Here is a 23,361-nt window from a genome sequence, read left to right on the forward strand (position 1 = left end):
TGCCAGCGCAAGGTCGTCGGAGTGGAGAAAAATGGCCGCGGAGCCATTTGTTCTTTCCTGGCTGCCACACTGTTTCCACAGCCTTCGAAAGAGTTACGAGAGTGTGCGAGATTTCGCGGAGAGATAAGACTTTGGAAGGACACCGTGGCCTCTTAACACCGCCTCCAAGAAATGCTCAAACATTCTTGAGGTTAAGGTCGGGCCCGTCCCCATCAGAGTTCAGATTGCAATAAAGAAGACCGCGTTATCTTTTCGCATTCCTCGCTCACCGAGAAAATACGACGAATATGCAAGATCTCTGTAATTATTCCACGAATTTTCTTTGCTTAAGTTTTGATAGCATTGCATCTTTCTTTCTTTCTTTCTTCAAGTTCAAGAAAGCCACTCAGCCGTTTGCAGTTAGGGGTTAGCGGGCATCTACGAGCCTAATTTAATTTTTTAAATTGTAGATTTGAACTTCATCGCTAAATCGGGTTCCAATAACTAACTTTAAACTTTAATAACCTTAAAACCGCTCTGTTCTATTATGGTAGTCACGGTATCAAATTACTTTAATTTTGAGGCCTCAGGTAATATTGTTAATACATAATGATAATTTTAGGACAGTTTGGATAGATGGTCAGTATTGACTAATCGACATTGTTGAAATTAATGAAAAAATCGCACTCCTATGTATTATTACTATGTTTTAAATGTATTTAAAAATTGGCCAAAACGGCTAATAGTGGCTCTTTTCAGCCACTTTTCAGCCGACGGATCACTCACAATCGACTGGTCGTGTTTTGCCTTTTTCACGATATATATTAATCGCTAAACACTTACGCCATCACATTGAAATTTTCAACCGAAACGATTGTATCTATGAAAATTCGAGTACAAAATTTAAAATTTCAGACAGGAAAATGATGACCAGGGTTTCTGGAGACCCTGGTAATTTCAAAACAGTTGCGTTTCATCATTGTGAAATCATTCATTTTTGTTGCGTATCAGTTGACGATAAAAAGACCGTTTTAGAGGTAGTAAAGCGTTATCTTAATAATAATCATAAAGTAACACAATTGGACTCATCACATAATTAATATCGATTGACCGTGGTTTTGGCAGCTGAGTGCAATCTTCTAGATACCATATCCTTCAACCGTTTTACACATGTATCCAACATCCACAGGATAATGTATGGCCACTTTCAAAAGTTTTAGGACTAAGTTTGTGGCGCCACTTCAGCTCCTTGAGGAATTTAGATTCCCTTGCTACTTTTTTTGTCATTGGCTACGCACCGGAAATATTTCGTTTGCACGTGAAGATAAATTAGAATACTCGGAGGGAGAAATTATTCGCAAATTTGTCATTCTGTTTCGATTTATGTTCGATTTAATGATTGTTTCGTGTGCATTTACTGCGAACTTACCCCGGTTTTCACTGTTGGTTTCTATTTCACGCATTATAAGACTGGCATCCTAGGTAGTTGCGGTGGCCTGGTGGAGTAGACGTGCTGCTGTGTCGGTGATGCTTGATGGATCGAGTCCCCGTCGCGGAAAACTTCGTTCAAAATTTTTTTTAACCCGTGGTCGTTAACTAAGTTTTGGGATTGGGTAGTGTAAAAAAAGACGAAATGGAAAATTCGTGGAAAATTAACATTACTGGACTGGTGTTCAAAATCATTAACTCCTGAATGCACCTCTTTGTGGTCCCATAGCGGATTTAAGGAGCAAAGAAAAAGAGGAGTTGTTCCGTAGGGGGGGGGGGGAGAGATTGAGAGAGAGCGAGTTGACGATGGAGGGGAAATAACGCACGTCGAAAGGACAAAAAAGTGGAACGAAAAAGTTTCGTAACGCACGCGCGGCAGCAATGGAAAGATTTCATGGCGGTGTTCCACGTCCACATGAGTTGGAACCCATAGGGGACCCATCACTACAAGCAGGCGTGAGCCTATGACCCTTGGAAGTTCGACAGACGACGGTCGAGTGATGAGCAAACAGTAAGAATGGAAGCATGTGTTCCGTGATGGTCAGCTGATCGCAGAGGGCAGTTTTGGAGGGGAGGGGGTAGGTTGTGGGAGGGAATGTGTGTGTTGTTTAGTGGGAGGGGACGGGGTGAGGTGGGTTGGTGGGGGATGCCAAGGTCGTCAGAAGTTGCGCAACCCTTTCTTGGCCGCTCCAAATGAATGGATTCTTTCGCTGCCGTCTCCCACGCCTCATTTACCTCATACGCCCTGCATTCCATGACGAGAGAAGAATCTTCCGGTGTGCTGGGTGGTGTAAGAGGTCGCGCCTAATTTGGATCGAAGGAGGATCTGGTGCAACTGGAAATTGATGCTCTCGAAAAGTGATCGTGAAATGAAACGGCCCGGAGTAGGCGCGCAGCTATGAATTAAGGCTTGGGGGGGGGGGGGGAGTTTAGGCGCAACTAATACCGCGGGTTTTGGGGGATATGTAATATCAGCCAGGGTAAGCGGGAGGTGCGGGTACCCACCCCCAGAAATTTTTAAGTAGATAAATGGTTCAAAGTGGTGTGTTTTACGGGTTTCTCAGGGATATTTTATCAATCACTAAACTATTCTATAAGTAATATTTATCTAACTAGGTAAATGGCTTGAATTTAAAAATTTCTCTGTGCTCGGGGTGCGTTTTTCCCCCAAAATCTGCGTCTTGTACGTCCTGTCTCTGCGTTACGGGCCCGGAGTATAATCTAGTGATTAGGGTATTCATGAATTATTGTGTACCCGCTTACATATACGTATTACTACAATTATTCAACCAACATGACTAATTGATGAAGATGCTATGACTTTTCGAATTGATGCGTGAGTAAATCCTCCAAAAGACCCAAAAATCACTCATATGAAAATAATTGTATTTATTACTCTCCCAGTTTTTAAACTGTAACTTGTCATAGCTATTGGAGCAATTTTTGTCAAGTTATTAATAATATACAATTAAATCATGACAATCATTTCATAACTCCAGGGAATCAAAAATGAAAGGGTGCTGTTACTATTTTAATAAATATTGCTATTTATTTTTTGCGCTTAAGCAATGGGAAGATCATACTTTCTATTAAAATTTTGTTTTATAATAGGGTGGTTTCCTATTATTTTTTTATTGCCTAAATCGAAAGATTATTACTCCTGGAGTACGTATTTCACGCTTTTAGATTTTTAAATGACGATATCTATTTTTCGCGATTAAATGAAAAGTGAAAAATTTCAAGCGCGCGAAAACGCGACGCGTAACTATGAATGATGGGAAAAAGTCCGTGCGACGCATTTCTGGTTCCCACTCCCGCCTTGTGAGGTGACCTTGATCGAGGCTCTGACCGCTGATAGGACGCAGGATGCTAGCGGGTAGCTGAGTACCTTGCTGGCTGGTAGCGCTTGGCTTAAAAAAGGTTTATTAATACCTTATCAAACGAAGAAAACTTTCCGACCTCCCGGCCAGTTTTAATAGGTGATTATTAAGACATGATTCCCTGAGCTCTGTGCCTCATGCATGCATTGGTAACCTCAGACGATGTTTAACTCCTATCCTCTCGTGTAGAAACTAGGTCCCTGTGACGTCACCTGGAGTGAAATAGCATGGGCGCCAATCTGGACTTTTTCAAATGAGGATAAAATATGACCCTTGCCATTCGTCTAAACCGGTATTTCAAAAACCAAATCATTTGTGTATTATGAATACACTAATGGTGGGTAACGAATCGCAATCAATGCCTTTCGTTTTCTTTGATGAAGGAAACTACCCTATTTTATCACAAAAGGAATTAAAATTGACCGTTAATGATTAAATAGGATTTTGCTACAATTTTTGTTAAAAAAATTATTAATGAATTACATCCACCCATATTGAAAATAAACATACTTAAAAAAACCGTATTTTTGTCTTGGTGGGGCATTAACTTCACGGTATTTGTTCCGCACTCACTACAAAAAAATCCAACAGTTTCATTAATATTCATATTTATACACGTTTTCGTATCATATGTTGCTATTATTAGGAATTAATGAGCTCGTATCTTATTTTCGTCGATAAAAGTTATATTTTGCTGTTGTAGATTCCATGAAATCTCATCCCCAGTGATCGAGCAAAGATATCCATCTTTTCGTGTCCACTTTCTTTGCTACGCCCTTCGTAACTCAGTCAAAAAGAACGCAGCAAACCACCCTCCTATAGTTTATTGTGTTTACATTCTTTTCTGTCTTGACCCCGCCCCGGACACGACCCACGCCCTGCACCCTCCCCACCCAATCCTCTTAAATGTTTACTCTCGCCTTACGAGAAACGAGGCATCTCGTCTAACGAAAGCAGAGTTCCCGTCCGCCCACGCCAATTTTGCCACTATCACGAGACGAGAGTCGTCCGGAACGAATGTTTCCCTTAAAAATAAATAAGCTTGAACGTAAAAAGTGCTTGGTATATGTAATCGTTCTAGGACGACAGACCAAGTCATCTCATTCAGTTTAACGACGGTGCTGGGTGGGATGTGAAGTGGATGTAGTATATCTCTCAGCTAGTTCTCTCCATTGTAAGAAAACAATAGTGTTAAATGTCTTCCAACTCCAGTAATTTATATTTATCGCGAAGGTGTTCCACATTTGCCGCACACCAATGGTTTTAGTATTGGGATTGACAGCTATACAATGAGTTTATGTTATTAAACTCTGTGTCGGATCTTTGGTATTTTATCAGTTTATCAATTAGGCAATAGTTCTGGATATGAATCTATCAATCGTGTTCGAATGCTGTCCTAATCTCTTAAAATATAAAAATGTCTATGAGTTACAAATCCATATGTTATAGGATGAGAAAAATGATGGAATCTGTGATTTAATTAACCCTTTTGGTAATTGTTTTTTTTTCTTATTCCCGAACCACCGAAACAACAAATTTGACCTTTTACATCGGGGTTTTAACAAATTTAACAATTACGCTTGCATGAAAATCTATGCCCTGTATAGGGATAACCTATCCAGGGTATAGATGTTCTTGCATGTGAGAATAGCATTCATGCGTGCTTGAGGCCGGCAAATTTTTTATAGAAGAGAATAGAATTTCAATAAAAGTTCCTTGAAATTTTGTATATTGGTCATCAAAGAGTATGTTGTTGTTGTTGGCTGAAATCTTTGAAGCCTTTGTAAAAAAGGGACCGATTGAATAAAAAATTAATTTGACGAAATATACGAATACGAACATTTGATGGTCTCCATTGGGTTCTTTCAACACCAATTCAAGGTCAGTTCGTACGCACCTCAACTGTACGTCCATAAGTGGGTACCCGCGAATGTTTTCAACCCTTCTTCAATGGAAGGACTTATTCCCATCGGCCTTCGGTTTCACTCATGCACTTTCGTCATTCCATTGCATCCGTTTTCTCTCGCCGAGGTTATCATTTCACTTTCCACGTACAGGTGGGGACACTTGTTTGTCTCGCCTCAGCGTGAACGTGCAGCACTCAACTATGGGAGGACATTACTAAATATGTGCGCCCACTGGTTAGCACGTTTTGAGCGTGGGGGCGCTTTCTTAATACGTGGCCATGTCATTTATAATCCGTTCGCCAAAATAGGGAATGGGAGTTGGGCAGGTTCAAATCCGAGCCGGTGCATAACTTAAGCCTTATCAATCGCATCTCTCTTCTACATTATTCACGTATCAAGAGGTCGTGGGCTGCATTCGTTTTATTGCTGCGTAGCGCATATGAAGGCAGTCTTAGGCTCCTAATGGATCGGGGAGAAATGAGACAACAAAGACATAATTTATGCTCGAAATATTAACAGTTGCACTTTCACGCACGACGCGATGCAGTTTAGTTTATTGTGACGAACGCTGTTGATTGAGATTGGCTTTTTGAAAGGATATAGTAGGTAGGCACATGCCTTGATCCGGGTTTCATTTCCCATTAGTTTTTTTTCGAAATCGTCACGCAGGAGGAATGTTTGAAATCGATAAACGATCGATAAACTTCTGTTTCAATGCGAAAAGCTTTTATCGTATTTTCAAATGGGGTAGCTTCTTTCAACAAAGAAAACGAAAGGTATTGATTGCGATTCGTTACCCACCATTAGTGCATTCATAAACCACTAATTATTTGGTTTTAGAAATCCCAGTCTAGACGAATGTTAATGGTCAATTTTAACCTCATTTGAAAAAGGCCAGATTGGCACCCATGCGATGCCACTCTACGTGACGTCACAGGGACCTAGTTTCTATACGAGTAGATAGTAGTTTTACATAGTCTGAGATTATCAATGCATGCATGAGGCACGGAGCTCAGGGAAACATCTCTTACTAATCACCCATTAAAATTGCCTAAGATCGGAAAGTTTCCTTCGTTTGATAGGGCATTAATAATCCTTATTTAAGTCAAGCGCTACCTGCTAGCTGCGTACTCTGCTACCTGCTAGCAGCCTCCATCGTAGCGGCGCTCATAGCCTCGCACCAAGGTGGCCTCACACGGCGGCAGCCCGAACCAGTATGACGTCACACGGGATTTTCCCATCATTCATAGTTACGCGTCGCGTTTTCGCGCGCTTGAAAATTTTCCCTTTTCATTTAATCGCAAAAAATATATATCGTCATTAAAAAATCTAAAAGCGTGAAATACGTACTCCAGGAGTAATAATCTTTCGATTTAGGCAATAAATAAATAATAGGAAACCACCCTATTGTAGTAAGCGCGAATATGCATTCCAATCAATTTATGATTTTCTAAAAGCAACGATAAAAAGTGGAATTTAAATACTACACTTTTATGTAGTGATAGCAAAAGTAAAGAATTCATTCACTATTGAGAACTCCAAAAATCCTGCCATAAAAATGACAGAAATGGCTAATCGTAAGTTAAATGCAGCGCTCCATCTCACCGAGCGCACCTTGTATTAATGGGCCGCAAATGTACTTATGCTCGGTCTCTTCAAAATAAATAAGAGGTGTATTATTGTTTATACTTTTTATTCAAATCTGTATGTTAAAGAGGTTGATACAAACCATAATAGTTAATATTATTTTTGAAAAAGCTAGTGGAAATGAATTTATTTCATTCATTAATTAAAGATATTATTGCGTTCTTTTGTAGTGTAGGCTATCTTGAGTGGTGTTGAAAATAAGTGCAAGAGATTTTTTTACAGATACATGCCCACATTGCCAACCTTTTCAATCCTAAGCCGATAGATTGACTTTAATCCTTGAAATTTAATCATTCGAATGCATTCCCGTGGGAAAGACAGAAAATTAGTTTGACTCTTCATAGTATTCTGATTAAACGATGTAGAACAAGATATAGTCCATGAGAGGAGCTGAAGTTATGAAATTCCTCTTACTCCGGAAAAAATCTTTGGGAAAAATGTGACGATACATATGATTCATGGCTGTCGTAACAATTCATCGGATCCCATGACTCACTCAACATTTCATGTCCCTATCCAGCAGGAGACTCCGAATGGGAAATAACAGTGTGGGCGTCATAAATTAGCACCTTAGTCCTTCGTGGTGGCATTTTAATGTCGTCATCTTCTCTAACCTAGTGACATCTGCGAATTACTATATGGTGGTCATGCGGTAGAATACGTGTAAACCGGAGTTAGTTGGTTCGATTCCCGCCGTGATAGCTTGTCCTTATTCTGGGCATGGTTGTTTATGATAGTCCTAAGTTGTTACACGTTGTATTTCCCCACTGTAAAGGCCCAACATGAGCTGTTTCCGGGGCGATGAAGATAAATATTTAAAATTATTAACCTTTTTGGCCCCGGCTACGAATAATCGACTTCTGCTCTTTAATCGCTCAAACCGTATCCTCTAGGATTGTCATTTAGTCATTATCCATTTTGTGCAATTAAAAATCCTTTGGATAAAATAAATGTATTTTTCCGCAGGGGTTTTAAATGTGTCTGTTCACCAATGATTTGATATTTAACGATTTCAAGGTCCGTAACTCTTCAAAAATTTAGCTGAGGCGTTTTTATGTTTACGCATTCCCATAAAATGGTGCCATTCGTGGTGTACAAGCATGTTTTACTGCGGGAGAGACGCAGGAAACATGCGTTAAATATTCATGGGTATTCATAGGTATGGGTCGCCGGGGACTAAAGATTCCGTCTAGATAAGGATTGGCCATCCAGACAGTCTCCCAGTGCATTCTGTCACGTGCAGCTGTGAGGAGGCGCGTAGAGTGGACACTGGACACCACATCCCACGTAACATGAGGAATGTGCTGTCCCACACCGGAAATGGGAAAAAAACTCATATATTTATCTATTTCATTCACTTCTCGCTATATGAAGATCTCAGTATATGCTTACATGTGCTGGCAGTTTCATTAATATATATCAGAGCTATACTCCGGTGATAAATTCTATTTTTTAATCCATAATTCAAGTGGTGATGAAATTCCATTACTGATCAACTCATCTGCAGTTTTGTTGTCGATGTAACTACAATATAAGCTTGCAATTTTTTAAATACTGTCTTTACCAGGAAGATTTATTAGTAAAACTCAATAGTTCGCCTCTATATGGCTCTTATTTTATTAAATTCAACTTTACTATCACATTTACGGGAAATCAAATATTTCCCGATTTTTATGCCGAAATGGGACAGAAAATCATTCTCGTCATAACCGCTCTTAACGTGTTTAATAGTGTTGGAAATTTCCAAATATCATTTAAATATTCGTCCACAAGACCTCTGTCCTTTTAACATGCTTAGATCATGTAATGTTTATTTAAAAAAAATCATTAAAAACTCTTTCACGCATTATTTACCTATTGCAAAATTCCTTTACGTTTCTTGAGATTAGCCTAGGGATAGAGTAAAGTCTTACTTAACGTTAAAATAAGAAAATACCGAATCATTTTTATCCTATCTAATCTTCAATACTCAATAATCGATTTCTGCGGTTTAAACTGATGAACCGAGCTTCAATTAGCTTAATGTTCTCGTAAAAATATTCAAATGCATTTTTAATATATTGCATTTGTCGGATGGTAGCGTAGGATGGATTTTTAGTCTTTTCCTCCGTATTTACCGCGTTTGCTCTGTGCTCTCTTTAAAATATTCAAATGCATTTATAATATATTTTTTGTAGGATGGTAGCGTGAGACGAATCGTTAGTCTTTCCCTCCTTACTGACCGTATTTATTATATGCTCTCATAAAAATATTGAAATTCATTCCTGAGAAATTTCACTTGTCGGATAGTAGCGTAAGATAAAATATTAATATTTTCCTCCTTACTTATCGAATTCGCTACATGTTCCCTTAAAAACTATTCAAATGCATTTCTTATATATTTCATTTGTCGGATGGTAACGCAAGATGAATTACTAGCCTATTCCTCCATACATACCAAATTCGCTGTGTGCTCACTAAAAATATTTGTATGCATTTCCTATTTGACTTAGAGGACGGTAAAATAAGTATAATTTTTTGCCTCCCTTTACTCCGCGAACGTCTTACCATCCATCTCTGCGTCCCGCATTAAATGGGTGAGTCATGCTTCATGACCCATCTCGAAGGCGGTCGCGTTAAAAAACTAAGGTGCCGCCGGAGAGACCTGGAATTGCAGCCACCTGTTCGGGGTTAATACCTTGAGAAACATAATACCTCCTTCCATCTTTACCGCTCTCACACCATCTCGTGTTGGGTGCGCGAATCGCCCGCGGGCATGTCTTTGTGGAGGGGCGGGGCAGAGTGGGTCTGGATGTGGAGAGGTGTTGTTGACCCCGCCGTATCTTGGGCGCCTGCGGCACCGCACGGCATGTTTATTTTCCCCCTCCCTCTTCTTCGGGCGCTACTTCCGAGCTTTCCCGCAGGGAGGCGCTTTCCTCTAGGATTAGCCTCGGAGCAAGTATGAACAGAGCGCTCGCTTTGGCTTCGTGCTAACTAAAAATTGCGTGGAAAGTTGAGGCCAGTTTGAGATTATCCATCAATGATATTATATTGTCGATTGAGATAAGAGTTTGAAAACTTGAGTGACCCTTTATTGTCGATAGTGATAGAGTTTGAAAAATATTGAGACCCTTTTTGTCAATAGTGATAGAGTTTGAAAAATAAAGTGACCCCTTTTTTCGATAGTGATGGAGTTTGAAAAATATAGAGACCCTTTTTGTCAATAGTGATAGTTTGAAAATAAAGTGACCATTTTTTATACATCCATTGCTTATTTCTCGAGCCTTTCACGACGGTAAATCGACGGCCTTACCCCTTTGGCTGATAAGTTGACGACGTCACTAGCTCATACCACACGGTTCACCGCTACTCCTCGGGCTGGTGCATGGTTTGTTTTTGGTGTCATTTTTGTGTGTGATTTCTCCCCTCCGTGGAAGGTCATCAATTGTGGAGCTAATAAACCATAGCTGTAATTACATCACGAGCCGTTGTTGTAACTTATGATTGGGGATCGTGGGTGATTGAAAACCCAAAGAAAGCTCCAAAGTTAAGGGCACCATTGAAGAAAATTTCAGAGCATATGCGGTGGAACCCATCGTTGGGCGAAAAAGGTACCCATTTTACGCAGGATTGACCTTTATAAGGTGAAATATGCATCATGAATAATTCTTGTGTTGAATATTTTTTTAATGCTCTGAAATTTGTTCAACCACCATGTATAACAAAAGGAGCTCCTCAACTTCGCTGAATCGTATAGAACTTGAATGGCAATGTTAGCAAATGGGTTTTCAATGTTCAAAGGTGGCACTCTCCGCAAAACTTGTACCCCATTACTTGAATCCTTGAGATAGTCTCCTATCTTGATATTTCACCTGCTATTCTTTTATATTGCAAGCTCTTTACTTATCTAGAATGTTAAGCACTGAGAAAAAATATTACTCTCGGCAACATCCTAAATCCCTCTATGTGCCATCCAGTTTAAACAAGTACTATAAATGCATGAATGCAATTTCCCATTCAATACTAGATGCACTTATGAGCATTGTTGACGGAAGGGAAGAAACCGAGTAGCTTATCGTCTTAAATCTTAGGCTCCACCAAGATGACAATCTCTGCCACATTCGCAATGCGACGCAAATGGATATAACGATAGAATCAGGTACTACCTTTCACCCTACTTGGAAGGATTTCAAAGATTTCGATACTTTTCATTAGCAATTCAAATACAAAGATATAATCAAACAAATGGCAAGTAAGGCTACGTCATAATTCTAAATTCTAAAATTGCATTTTATTGTGTTATATTCAATCTGATAAGGCTGTTTAATCCGATCTGTTTATCGTTAGTATTTAGTTGTATTAGAGAAAATAAATTATCTTGAATGCTCTTCTATTCTTAAATCTAAGATTACCTATATTTGTCCGACTTCCAAACGTCATCCAGGACCAGTTCTCTGTTGCTCTGTTTCGAGCCGAAGAATTGGTTACACTGGTTACTGGTTACATGAATTACTCTAGATGCCCTCTTTATTAGTTTATCGTTAGCTAATATCGAGGCTGTGCCCTAGGAAATGGCAGATGACTGCAAGTCGAAAGGTTAAAAAGTGTAAATAGCATTCATGGCAGTAGCATTTTTCTTACGATTTGATAAAATTAAAGTGAAAAATGTGTTCTACTATTGAACAAACTGGAGCAACTTACAATGACGAATTCTCCGCACCGAAGCAGGTTTCATCGTCAAGTCCCATACATCATATCCACCACTTTCAACTGCTCCTTTTTTGTTCTTGCTATCAATTCCCTTGCAAAAAAAATCCACGTGACTGGTGTGTGAAGTCCTGTATGCATTGTATTTTTTTTCAACTGTGTGCTTTTATTTTTTTTCCTTGTTTTTCTTCTTTCCGAAGGAGGTAGCTTCGCCAGACCATTGCGAAACCAGTTCCCCGCCTGCCGAGGACCGCGAGGAAACTGCGCCCTGTTTACCCGATAGCGAAGTACGTTGAACTATGAATTACGCCGCTTAGCAAGCAGGACGGTCTAATATTCGCTAACCTACGCTTGTAACAGAGTGCGTTCCTATTAAGGCGATTGACAATTGAATTAACCACCATAAAGCGATGAAATAGGTAGTTATAATGCTACTAATTAAAAAAATTGTATTATTTGATAAAGAAGCGCTTTCGTTTGGAAAAAGTATTGGAAAAGTAATCCAGTGCTCATTAAAATAATCCAGTAATGTAGTCTAATGATTTAAAAAATAATATATTAATATCGCTGACTAATAGAATAATGCTTTAACATTTTGCTTAAATCAGTTTCATGTGTGATACTCAGCCTGAGCTGTGATTGGCGGAATATTTTACTTACAGTCCGGCTGATATTAAATTATGTCCCATCGTGTTTAGTGTTGTTCACGGGTCTTGAATGAGTGATATTCTCGAAAGTGGTTCGTTCAATAGATAGATGCTAAGAGAAACGCTATATCCTTCTGGTACCGCAGTCTTCTCAACCATCCTAAACGCAGCCAATTTTTGCAGGTTTTTAAACCTTTAACTTTAATCCACACTAAAGATTCTTTATCTTTCCATTCCTCACCGAAATTCTCTTTCGCCGTTTTCATAGCCAACAATTTGACGGTGATGCAGCATGCCATCATTTCCAACCTCGAGAATTCTCGTTCCCCATCAATTTAATATGTTCTTCCCTCTCCCGCCTTTTTATTGGCGCAATTTTCTGGAACCCAGAGAGTTTAGGAAACACGTATTTTCCTCGCGTCCGAGGGATTTTATTTTTAGAACTGTGGAGATCCAGCTATAAAATTTCAAGGCCGCTTTTTAATCGCGCTGTTGCCACAAGCATGCGATGCTGTAATATTCAAGCTGGGTTTTAAGTGCAAGTTGATGAACTTGTTTTTATGCCCTCGTGTGTGAGTGAAATGATATTACCAGCGATAAACTACTATAAATATTTTGACCAAATGGTACTAAAACGATCATGGGAAATTTCAACATCACTCCATACCTATAGTTTCATTTTTCTCCATAAGAATGTTTTTTTTCAAACTTTGGCGTTCCTTTTTCACGAAATAATTTTTTAAACGGCTACTTACTACCTTAGAATCTAATAGATATGTATCTGTTTCTTCGCACCAAATAATTTGCTAACGCAGTAAACTAAATATTTTTTGTGCGGATAAAGCTGATAAAACGGTACAGCTTATGCCATATAAAGACTGTATTCATCCTCACTAATTTTTCTCTATAGGTTTCAATTTTTTGAACCCATTTTTGTTTTCAGCATTTCAAAGTTTATCTTAGGTAACTTTGTAGGAATCAATAATCGGAATTGGTGCTGGAATTCACCGGAGAGGATATTAATCAACTCTACGCTTCGGTCAGAAGGTATTTTATGCTTGAGGTAATGCACACTTTTTGCGACAAAAAGAGGGGGATATATACGGCGAGAGAGATTTCAACGCTCGATCGATCAATGCAATTTCCTGCACACGTGCAGTTTTTCGTAATATTCGCGTAAAAAAGGAATATTGGCATGAAAACTTCGCTCCTCCACCGTCCTTGCTCGTTATCTTCCGTGGAATGAGTTTTTCCTCGTCGGAATTAATAATGCGGGTGGAGGTGAAAGGGGTTGGTGGTGTGAAAATGTTTCTTCTCTCTCCATGCTTCGTTGCTTTACTTCCGTCAAGAAACGCGTCATCATCCCCGCCTCTCCCGAGGGCATTGCATCCATCCCTCCGACCCAAAGATGGCCGAAAAAAATAACCGGAGAAAATAGGGGTCAGTTTTCCGAATCGCTGCGTGGAGCACAACTGACCAGTTCCCCATTCATCCGGCATGGATTTCAGATTTCATCTTACGATTTTTTTTGGGAGGACTACTCGAGAAATCATGTTACTGATTTTTTTTGTCACTAGCTTTTTAGTCGAATTTGTCTCCGCTAGTTATCTAATAAATGCTCTGTATGTAAATTTATTGTAGTATTATTTAATGAGGGTAAAGTGGTTAGGGCAAGTCAATAAGGATATTGAAGAAACGAACCTTAGAGAAATGAAGAGATTGGGATGATATATGAAGAATAGCTGGATTTTTAAACTTTTAGTGCTGGTTAAATGTTTAATATAATCAGTTTTGGTTTTTAATCAGCTTTATAAACTGGGCAATGGGAACCAAAGAATATGATCTCATCTATTTTGTACCTATTCCTTCTCTCCAGTTTTTGCAACTAATTAATTGAAACATTTATATTCAAGCAATCAAAGGGAACCTTTCCCTATTTGAACTTATTGAGTGCCTTTATTATATTCATTTTGAATCAGTTTAATGCGGCTTAAATATTTGACACGGGAAATTAGATTCTATTTCGACACGAGTCATTTTATTTTTAAGAGGGAGGTGCAGGGAGGGAGATATCAAACTAATGTAATTTTCATGCTTTGCTTTTAAAACCCGGCTGTTTTTTTTATAACCACCTGGTATCTGTATCATCAACAGCATAATTGACTCTTAACATGCCTGTCATACCTTTTCAAAAATCACTTCCCTTTTTCAAAGGCCATTTATTTATTTTTACGAATTTCTAAAGTCAAGTTGTTTTAAAACCTTAACCTTAGTACTCGACCATAGTCCAGTTCAGCATAATATCTTATCATAATTCAATTTAAATTGTAATTTCCTGCTAAAAAATTTAGTAAATTGTTCTCAAAGAGCAACTTTAATAGCAATATAATTTTTTTAAATGATTGCTTTTGAACTATTTGTTAAATATTGTGAAAACTAATTATCATAAGCAGCTGCGAGAAACTAATAAGCCTCGCAGGCGTCATCTAGGATTTTTCGTGTTATCGCACTATTTTTTCCCACCACATATAGCCACGTGGCTATACGAAGGGGAGAAAATGTACACTGGATACTTAATAGCTAATTTTGCAAGATATATTTTTCTTTTGGTAATTTAAATGAAGAGGGAGGGAAAGGTGAAATTTTTTCGAAAAAAATGAATCCTTGCAAAATTCGTGCGATTCTCTTGGATTCCTTAATTCTTCCTCCTCGTCTCTGTTGAAGTCCCGTGTTAAAGCAGTCGTGACAAACGGTAATGTATGCCCAAATAGGCAGGCTATGGAGACCCTTAATGTATTCTGGACTCGTGTGGCAAATCCTGCAGCCGGAAGTGTGGCTCGCCATTGTCTTTAAACTCTTAACTCTCGACTTCACCGTTCCGTTTATCTGCTCGGTTAATCCCGAGATGAACGATAGTCCTTAAACATATAGGTCAGTCTTCCTGACTTGAATAACAGCAAGTCACGAGGTGAGCAGTGGCCTGAGAAGCCGGGCATGCTTAAATTTTTCCGCGCTGGTGAATAAAACCACTGTCGCTTTCGTGAAAGTCGCTTATGAAGTTTCGCGTTGAGCAATTTGTCGATTGGTGATGAATGCAGTCGTTTTGTTTTTAGTTTACCACCTCTTAGCAAGTTTAATGATAGCGTTCGTTCTTGGAATCATTTTTTATCTCGCTGCATAGTTCATAACGAAAGTATTTTACAACCCAATATCTCCTCAGGTACGTAATACTTTCGAATTATGCAATCCCTGTATTTTTCTCGTTATTTTATTTTGAATATTCCTTCTATTAGGTACAGTTGCGAATATAAAATTACAGTCCATAAATTTTGATATTAAAACTGTCTTTTTCTCATGTTGAAATTATAATAGACTATCCTAATTATATAAATGTTGTTGATAGACTATCATTATATACACACTATTTGAATATCATAAACTAAAATATATTATGGTTGAAGCACGCCTATTTACTATCGGAAATGTGTCCGCTAAAAGTTTGATCATGCCTCTAAATGCATTACGTGGCAATTTCATTTTCTCGAAAGTTTTTTTAACATAGTATTTGAATATGAACACTAAATTCAAGTTAGATTAGAGTTACAGTTTCAATAGTTATCGCCGCATAAGGAATATTATTGAGTAATGATCGTGTATAAGATTTCCCTCCGCAATGTACATATTTAGTTTCAGGGTGATTGACAGTTTTGAACTGTTAGAAGAGTTAGTGAGAGCTTTTATTTAGCAATAGTCGTTGGATAGTAAGGATTCCCTTCGTCCACTGACGTGAAAATGGCAGGGATTTGTTTCTCTCTGTACCGTTGATCGATGGTGATATTTTCCTTTTCTGTGGTTTGAAACATAACACTGAGATTTGTGTCCAGTTTTAATACTTAAAAAAATCGTTGGTGTGATCTCAAGAGTATTGTAGAACGAGAAAGTCATCCATGAATTTCATTTTTGTCGAGTAACTTGGAAGCGATTGCCCCTTTTTTATAAGCGCTCAGAGAGAAAATATAATTAGCAAGCTCAAAGTGGAAACTCGGCCAAACACTTCATGTCAATTGATGCTAAATATAGCTCAAGCATCATGGTTTTTATTTATTTATAGAAGCTTTCATTTTGGTATGATCACGAAACTTGTTCTCCCATGCATGCTGCGTTGCAATCATTTGGCTTCTGGTAACGTGAATACGAGATTAAAAGCAATATCTATTTCCCACTCGTCTGTTTCGATTCAGATTTTTTCTGCATGTATTAATTTACATAGAACATTTTTATTTTTGTATACTTAGTGAGTTAGTGGATGATATTTAGTTACCTTCAAAAGAAATTAGTTAAGTCTTACAAATAAATCAAATAATTGAGATGATTTGACTTAAATAGAAGGCGAAGTAATGACAATGTTTTGCTGCTGGTTGTTCAAAAAGGTATCCAATGAATTGTGAAAAAAATCTGGGCAGGGAAATTTAAAAAAAATCAGTCCGGTGATAATTTAGAAAATTCCATAGTGCAGAAAATTTTCTCTCTTGATATCTTTCGCCCACTGCGATGTAAATAATTATTCCAAATTTTAATCATACCGGGCCAAGTTTTCGTTTTCCTTGTTATTTTCGACTTAAAAATGGGAACATGCAATATTCGTTCTTCACATTTGCTTGCTAGTAGTGCTTTTTGAGGCCAGAATATTGAAAAGATACCAATAAGTAGGCGTAGAAAAAATATTAGGATTGTTTGGAATGAATCGCAGGATCGTAAAATGGTTGTTACAGTGTAATATTAATGTGTGCACTGACTGATAATTAAATTAGTAAATAAATTTGCATTTTATTTATTCACGAAAAGAAACTCATCTCTTAAGCATTCAGGACCCTCTCTTCGGAATTCGGTTATGGGCGCGGATGAATCGTGCTTTCGGAAAAAAAGTTTGCGAATAGGAGAAATGCCTTGAGGCAGCATTGTAGGAATACCAATCTATGCCCCTTTCGTGACCAGAACCCCATTTCGATTTTATGCCTACAACACCATGCGCCATCCCAAATTATGTTCCTCATGCTGTATCCAACTTCTATCTTCCTGTAAAAAGGTAGGTCGTATATCATTCCCATAGAAAAATCTGAATAATTTGGTGTCCACTGTATGTGATTGCTTTGACCACATTCATGTTATGTTGAGCGGAAGTGTTTGTCTTCATTGACTGCATATAAAATAAATATTGCCTGTATACTTTGAAATAATTTCAATCCCTAGTATTCAAAAATGTATTTCAGGACCTAGGTTTCTACTTTTAACAAGTCATTATATCAAGGTAACTGTATCTCACCACGAGCCACCATCAAATTCAGGGTGTGGGGGGGGAATGTTGGTTGATGGACTCATGGTTGGGTGTTGTCAACACATCGCCGCGGAGCTAAGGTTGAAAAAGAAAGGTAATAACAGAAATGGATAATTGACCGGGAAATTTTCAATTAACATGCAAAAAAATTTTTATGGGTGGAAAAAAACTTTCTGGATTTTCAAGAAAATTCAGTTTTTTCTCCTCATGTGACTACCTCAGGATGGTAATGGATTATTTGGTTGGTATGGTATTTGGTGGAGACGACCGATAGCTGAGTTCTTTTGCTCCATGAGTGTACGGAAGGAATAGTGGAGAGAAACCCGGCGTCGGCATTAGCCTACTCTTAACAAAAGGCGGCAAAGGGACCACGGCTTAATATCCCATACGACGGAGGGAGTGTTGCGCTTGAAATGCCTTCCACACAACATTCAAGAAGGGATCGGATAGTCTCTGAAAATTCTCTGCCACCGCTGGGATATGAATTTGAGCCCACAGTGTGGGCAGCCAAAACTCTAGCCATTACGACAACCCGAACCCCAAGGATTTTAATCCGTACGTATCATTTTTACAAAGTAACTCCACAGACAACATCACTTTTAACATTATATACAAGAGCATGCATCTTTTGCTATGATACAGGGGACAGTTGTGAGTTCCCTGGTGACTGGAAAGCGGTAATAAAACTCATTTTCCATGTTCTGCGACTACAAGGAGCAAGATAGCTCATAAGCAAGGACTGCGAATGCGGCCCTTGGTGGTGTCGTTGGCTTTGTGTTCCTTTCATCACCTTTCAGCTCCGGGCGGGCGTTTGAAAGTTTTCCGCTTCGTTCGGCACGCGAGAATTTCAACCCTCCGAGTGGAAGATATTCCCAAGTTACCTTCCTTACGACCTCAGCCTAGTCAAGGACGTTATTAAGAAGAATATGCAGAGCCTGTAGAGGGGGAGGCAGCGGAGAATAGCCCGGCGATGAATGAGCGATCTCGACGCATCCAGTGAGGTTTGAATAAGCTAGTTGGAGAGCTGGTATGCAGGCGGCGCGGCAGTTTGAATACAAACGACTCTGACAGGAGGCATGGGACGTCTATGGGCACCTCTGATGCGAGCCGTTACACTCTGGGGATTAGAATGTCGTTTTCTCGCTGGAAGTTGAGCCTTTGGTGCAGTGGGAAAGAATAAGAACGGATATGTTTATTTTTAGCATGAGTGGTAATTACGATTTGGCAATTTCCCGGTAAATACTAATTTTATAAAAATGTTAAAATATTTATAATTGGAATGTAAAAATTATAATGATATGTACTTCGTTCTATTCGAATGGAAATACTTAACTAACAACAGGTTTGGGATAGTGTCGAAAAATTGCATAACCTACAGGATAAATCGCCTAAATTGAAGAATTAACTGAACCGTTCGTAAAAGTAGAGAAACATTTGCACTTAAATCAATGCAATACGATTGATGCCATGAAAATTTTGCACTCGGATAAAATACAATTGTCGCGTACAGAAATTTGATATTTAGAAAATTTATATTATTAAAGCACCCAATAAACCGACGTAAGCCATGATTGAAATGAATTATTACTTTCTCCCATCGTCTTATCCTTTTGGGAAAAGTTTTAAGTCTCCTTCCAGCATAAAATAAGTTCTTAACGAATGAATTATATCATTAAACTTTCATTTCAAGAGAAATATCTCGAAAAAGTCACTTTTATTCTCGTACCTGGCGGCAAACCCGAGAGAAGTTCAAACATTTGTCACCGCTTTGGGTTAGATTTCTCTAAGATTACATTAATGCTGTGATGATTCCCTGTTTCATCGGTGTATATGTTCCAATGCTCACCTTCCGCTTGATAGCTAAGTAATTGATTGACATTTCTTCCAATAACACAATCGCAATCTCTATTTACTTAAAGACGGCATTTTCTCTAGGATACACCTATCTCCAGGATGAACACCTTTGGTCTGTTGGTATAAATACATGCTTGCATGGGATAAAAGTTTGTGTTGAGTAAAATTTATTTAAAAAATATTTATTAATTCTCAGTTGGCAGTTTATCAAAACTAAATTAATCTGACAAGATGATAGAAGAAAGAAATAGTTCCTTTTAATCACCAAATGAGGCAGTTGGATGGAAACTATAATTTTGGAAAATCCGCTTTCTTTACGCCACAAATATATTGTACAATATGTAGCACGATGTGTTGGAAATTATTAATATTAGGTAAATAAGGCATTGGAATATTTACACAGAATTCAGTGGAATTGATACAATGTCTTATTCAACTAAACACAAATATATTTTATTCGGGTGTTTTATTTTCGTAGTGTCGATCATTTTGTATTCATTTCAGTGCAAATGATAGGCCATTGTAGTTATGGTGATTCAATGCGTTGAGACAATTTATCCTGTGGGTTTATTGGCAGTTTCTCAAAAATGAGGTTTGTTAAGTGTGTATGTTCAAGTATATCTTTTTGATCTATAGCTGTAGGGCTAATGAAGAACTTACTTTAAAAATTTAGATAGGAAATTCGTAACCCATTAATACCCCTCGTAATAATTAGGAGCTCTTTATAGCGTACCTCAAGTTTTAAAACTAAATTAAACCTTTGTTTAATTTTTTGCGCGGTTAAATTATGCAGAATTACACGATTTATTGAATTACATACAAAAGTCTAAATATCTGCAATCACTTGGCAAAATCGGCTGCGAAACCAAATGCAATGCATTTTTTTAAGGTAAAACATATTTGCTTCATATTTACTGAGAAGAAGCCTTTATACTTTGAATTCAACGTGTTCATTCATAGCAAATGGAATAATTACAATCAATTTTCTCCATGGAGTGGAATGTAAATAGTTCAAAATTTTATCAGTGTGAACGTCTTCTGGTTAGGCCGGTTCGTAGTGGAAGTCAAAGAAAAATTGCGAATATTAAAGTAGAGGGATGTTTATTACAGCGAAAAGGTTTGTCAAAACTCAAAATTTAAAAAACTTGATTTGATATCGTTCACATCAATTAGTTGGCTCAAGGACAAACTTTTATGAGTGCTTCTCCTACGAAAGTGAGTTCGCCGTGCTAATGAATACACGGATTTCACCTGTAAATATAATAAACACCTAATTTATCCATCTTCATGTGAGAGAAGGTCATATCGGTCATTTTTTCATTATTTACGCTCAATAACCGAGTATGCCAGTTTGCAAAGGATGCAGTTGTAAAAATCGAGGAGTATTCTCATCGCAAGTCTTCATGCAATTACTTGGGAAAATCGGCTGAGGAACCAAATGGAATGAATTATATAAGTAGACATTAATGCATCATCTTTACTTAGAAGAAGCCTTCATAAGGCACGAAAGGAACAAAAAAACGTTGGTGCTCTATACGCCTTTATTTATTACAAATTGAATGCATAAAATCAATATGGAATGGAATAAATTTGTCTCCATGGACTATGATATAGAAAGTTCAGCATTATATCAATACAAATATCATCTGGTTAGACTGGTCCGTTGTTGGAGTTGGGGGCACTGATTATATTGCAAATATTAAAGTGGAGGAATATTTACCACAGCGAAATGGGTTGTCAAAACTCAAATATTATACCTAATTGATATAAAAATTTAAATCTAATTAACAAAATCAGAATCTAATCTCATCCAACTTCAAGCGAAAAAAGGTCCATTTTTTCATAGTTTACGCTCACTAATAGAGTACACCGGTTTGCGGAGGGTGTAATGGTATAAATCGAGGAGTGTCCTCATCGTCAGTCATCATATAGAAGCAGTAATCGATTCTTATCCCAAGCGTAAGTAATTCCACCCGCTGAAAGATTTTAGTATCGTCGACGCGAAATTCTGTTTGATACCTTGCCCAACGCACCGCGACGTGACGGAGGCGCCGCCTCATCAACTCGCCGTCACATTTCGGAACCACACGCCGCAACGGCTGCCGTCACGAACGAGTTTGGTTGCAGGAGTCGCCGCGGGCTGTCGCCACAGGACCAGTCGTACTCGCCAGAACGGCTTTTTTCATTCATTTCTTTTTCCATCTCTTTTTTGTTGTTGTTTTCGTTGGCTCTCAAATAACTTGAGAGAGCTACGTTTCCACTCCTCTCTCAAATGCGATCCTTCCAGTTGACAAGTAGAAATATTTATCTGCCCGCCTCTTATTCGTATGTTTGATTAGAACAGTAGTCGGCACGAGCATAACTCGCTTCCCCATTTCGTTAATAATATCAATCTCGCTCCAGTTGGATGCAAATAGTCATATCTATTATCGGCACCTGATATTTTCTAGCTATTTTACGACTTTTTTATAGGTTCTCCGCGGTGGTTAGTCGGAAAATAACGTGCAATGGCTTCTTTAATCGGAGATCGTTGCCGACAAAATGCTCCTGGTAATTTCCTTTTCCACGAAATGAAAACCATCCCGCCATGAAATGAAGTTCCAAGTAATAATGGGCTTTCTTTGCTTCTGATCTCCTTCCCGGAATGATTGTTGACTGTACGTGACTGATATCCGTGTTCCGAAAGAATTTTAATGAGAATGCTGTCGAACGTTAGCGTGATGTATCATTGCATTTCCAGCTTTAGTGGCCATTGTCATCTTCTTTGGGTTTATCCTCGTTGAAAAATCGGTAGGCACTGTTATTTTATTACTTACTGCCTTTAATTGTCATTTTATGAGAGTAAATGTAAATCATATCTGATTGTATATTTGTTAATTTTTCCGCCTGACTAATATGGTGATTTTTTGAAGGATGAAACACCATTTTATTCCCTTGCGTGCTCAATAATTTGGTTTTATGTAAGGAAAAAGATTTCCACTTTCAAATAAATGAGAAAAATTATCTTTTCTTATAGTATAGTAAATTATTTCTCCTGAAATACGTGTATCGACTTGGTTAAAGGCCGTAATTTTTATCGTCATTAGTAAGGGGTACGTTGTGAATATTTTGGATGTTCTCCAGTAATCACCATTTTTACTTTTTTAAAAGAAAAATTCTGTGAACTACATGAAATTTCAATCTAATGAATTTTTTTTCATACTTATCGGCTTATTGTATTATAGTTTTTGGATATTGCATCATTTTTATCTCGTAATGAATGGTAACGTCGATATTATTGTTGAAATGAACCATGTACATGCTATTCCTCCTACCACTTTGAGTTACCACTTGTTGAGAATGATGACAATAAAGAATAAAATTTATTATTTTACTGACAGCACTAAAAATTTATAATAATCCCACCTTTATCGCTCAAGAATAAAAGATCTAAAAAAACCCACTTTCATACATAACATACTGGCATCAGGTATCATAGTTGTGGTTAATAATTCAGTAAATTAAGTCCATTGACCTTTGCTATATTTTTACAAAAACCAATGCAACGTAGCGTTAATTTTGTGGAAGCAGACGTTGATTTTTGTCATTTTTTCAAACATAAACCGACTTTATATCCGTCTAATACCATCTCAATTTGAGAAATTCCACAACGGAGGGAAAAACCGGGAAAAGTTGTTACACGTTACCGATGAAAACTTCACACGAAACTTTTTCGCCCCATGGTCTTTTTTTCTAGAGTTGGCTGCCAGCTGGAATGCTCGTTTCGCTGGTGCCCTTGACCTTTGAGAGGGCGGCGAGAGGTTCTTAGTGATGATGATGGGGAAGATGCTGGCGAGGGGAGGGGCCCCGTTTTGGAGCCTTTTCACTCCTCCGGCGGAAAATCTTTGGTCTGCATTCCCATCCGTTTTCCTCTTTCTCCCTCTTTCTTTTAATTCCAT

The 23,361-nt window shown here is 38.2% G+C and overlaps 1 protein-coding gene across 2 annotated transcripts in view; it reads left to right on the plus strand.

Moving 5' to 3' along the window:
• Window positions 1-23,361, plus strand: part of LOC124158818 — a 347,990-nt gene that overhangs the window by 119,449 nt on the left and 205,180 nt on the right. Inside the window, exon 3 of one of the 2 annotated variants that reach the window (XM_046534159.1) lies at window positions 11,788-11,874. The exons of the other annotated variant lie outside the window; for it this stretch is intronic. Coding sequence (XP_046390115.1) covers window positions 11,788-11,874 — 87 coding nt within the window. The remainder of the gene's footprint in view (window positions 1-11,787; window positions 11,875-23,361) is intronic. 2 annotated transcript variants of the gene reach the window in all.

This window comes from Ischnura elegans, chromosome 5 (assembly GCF_921293095.1).
Source record: "Ischnura elegans chromosome 5, ioIscEleg1.1, whole genome shotgun sequence".
NCBI lineage: Eukaryota > Metazoa > Arthropoda > Insecta > Odonata > Coenagrionidae > Ischnura > Ischnura elegans.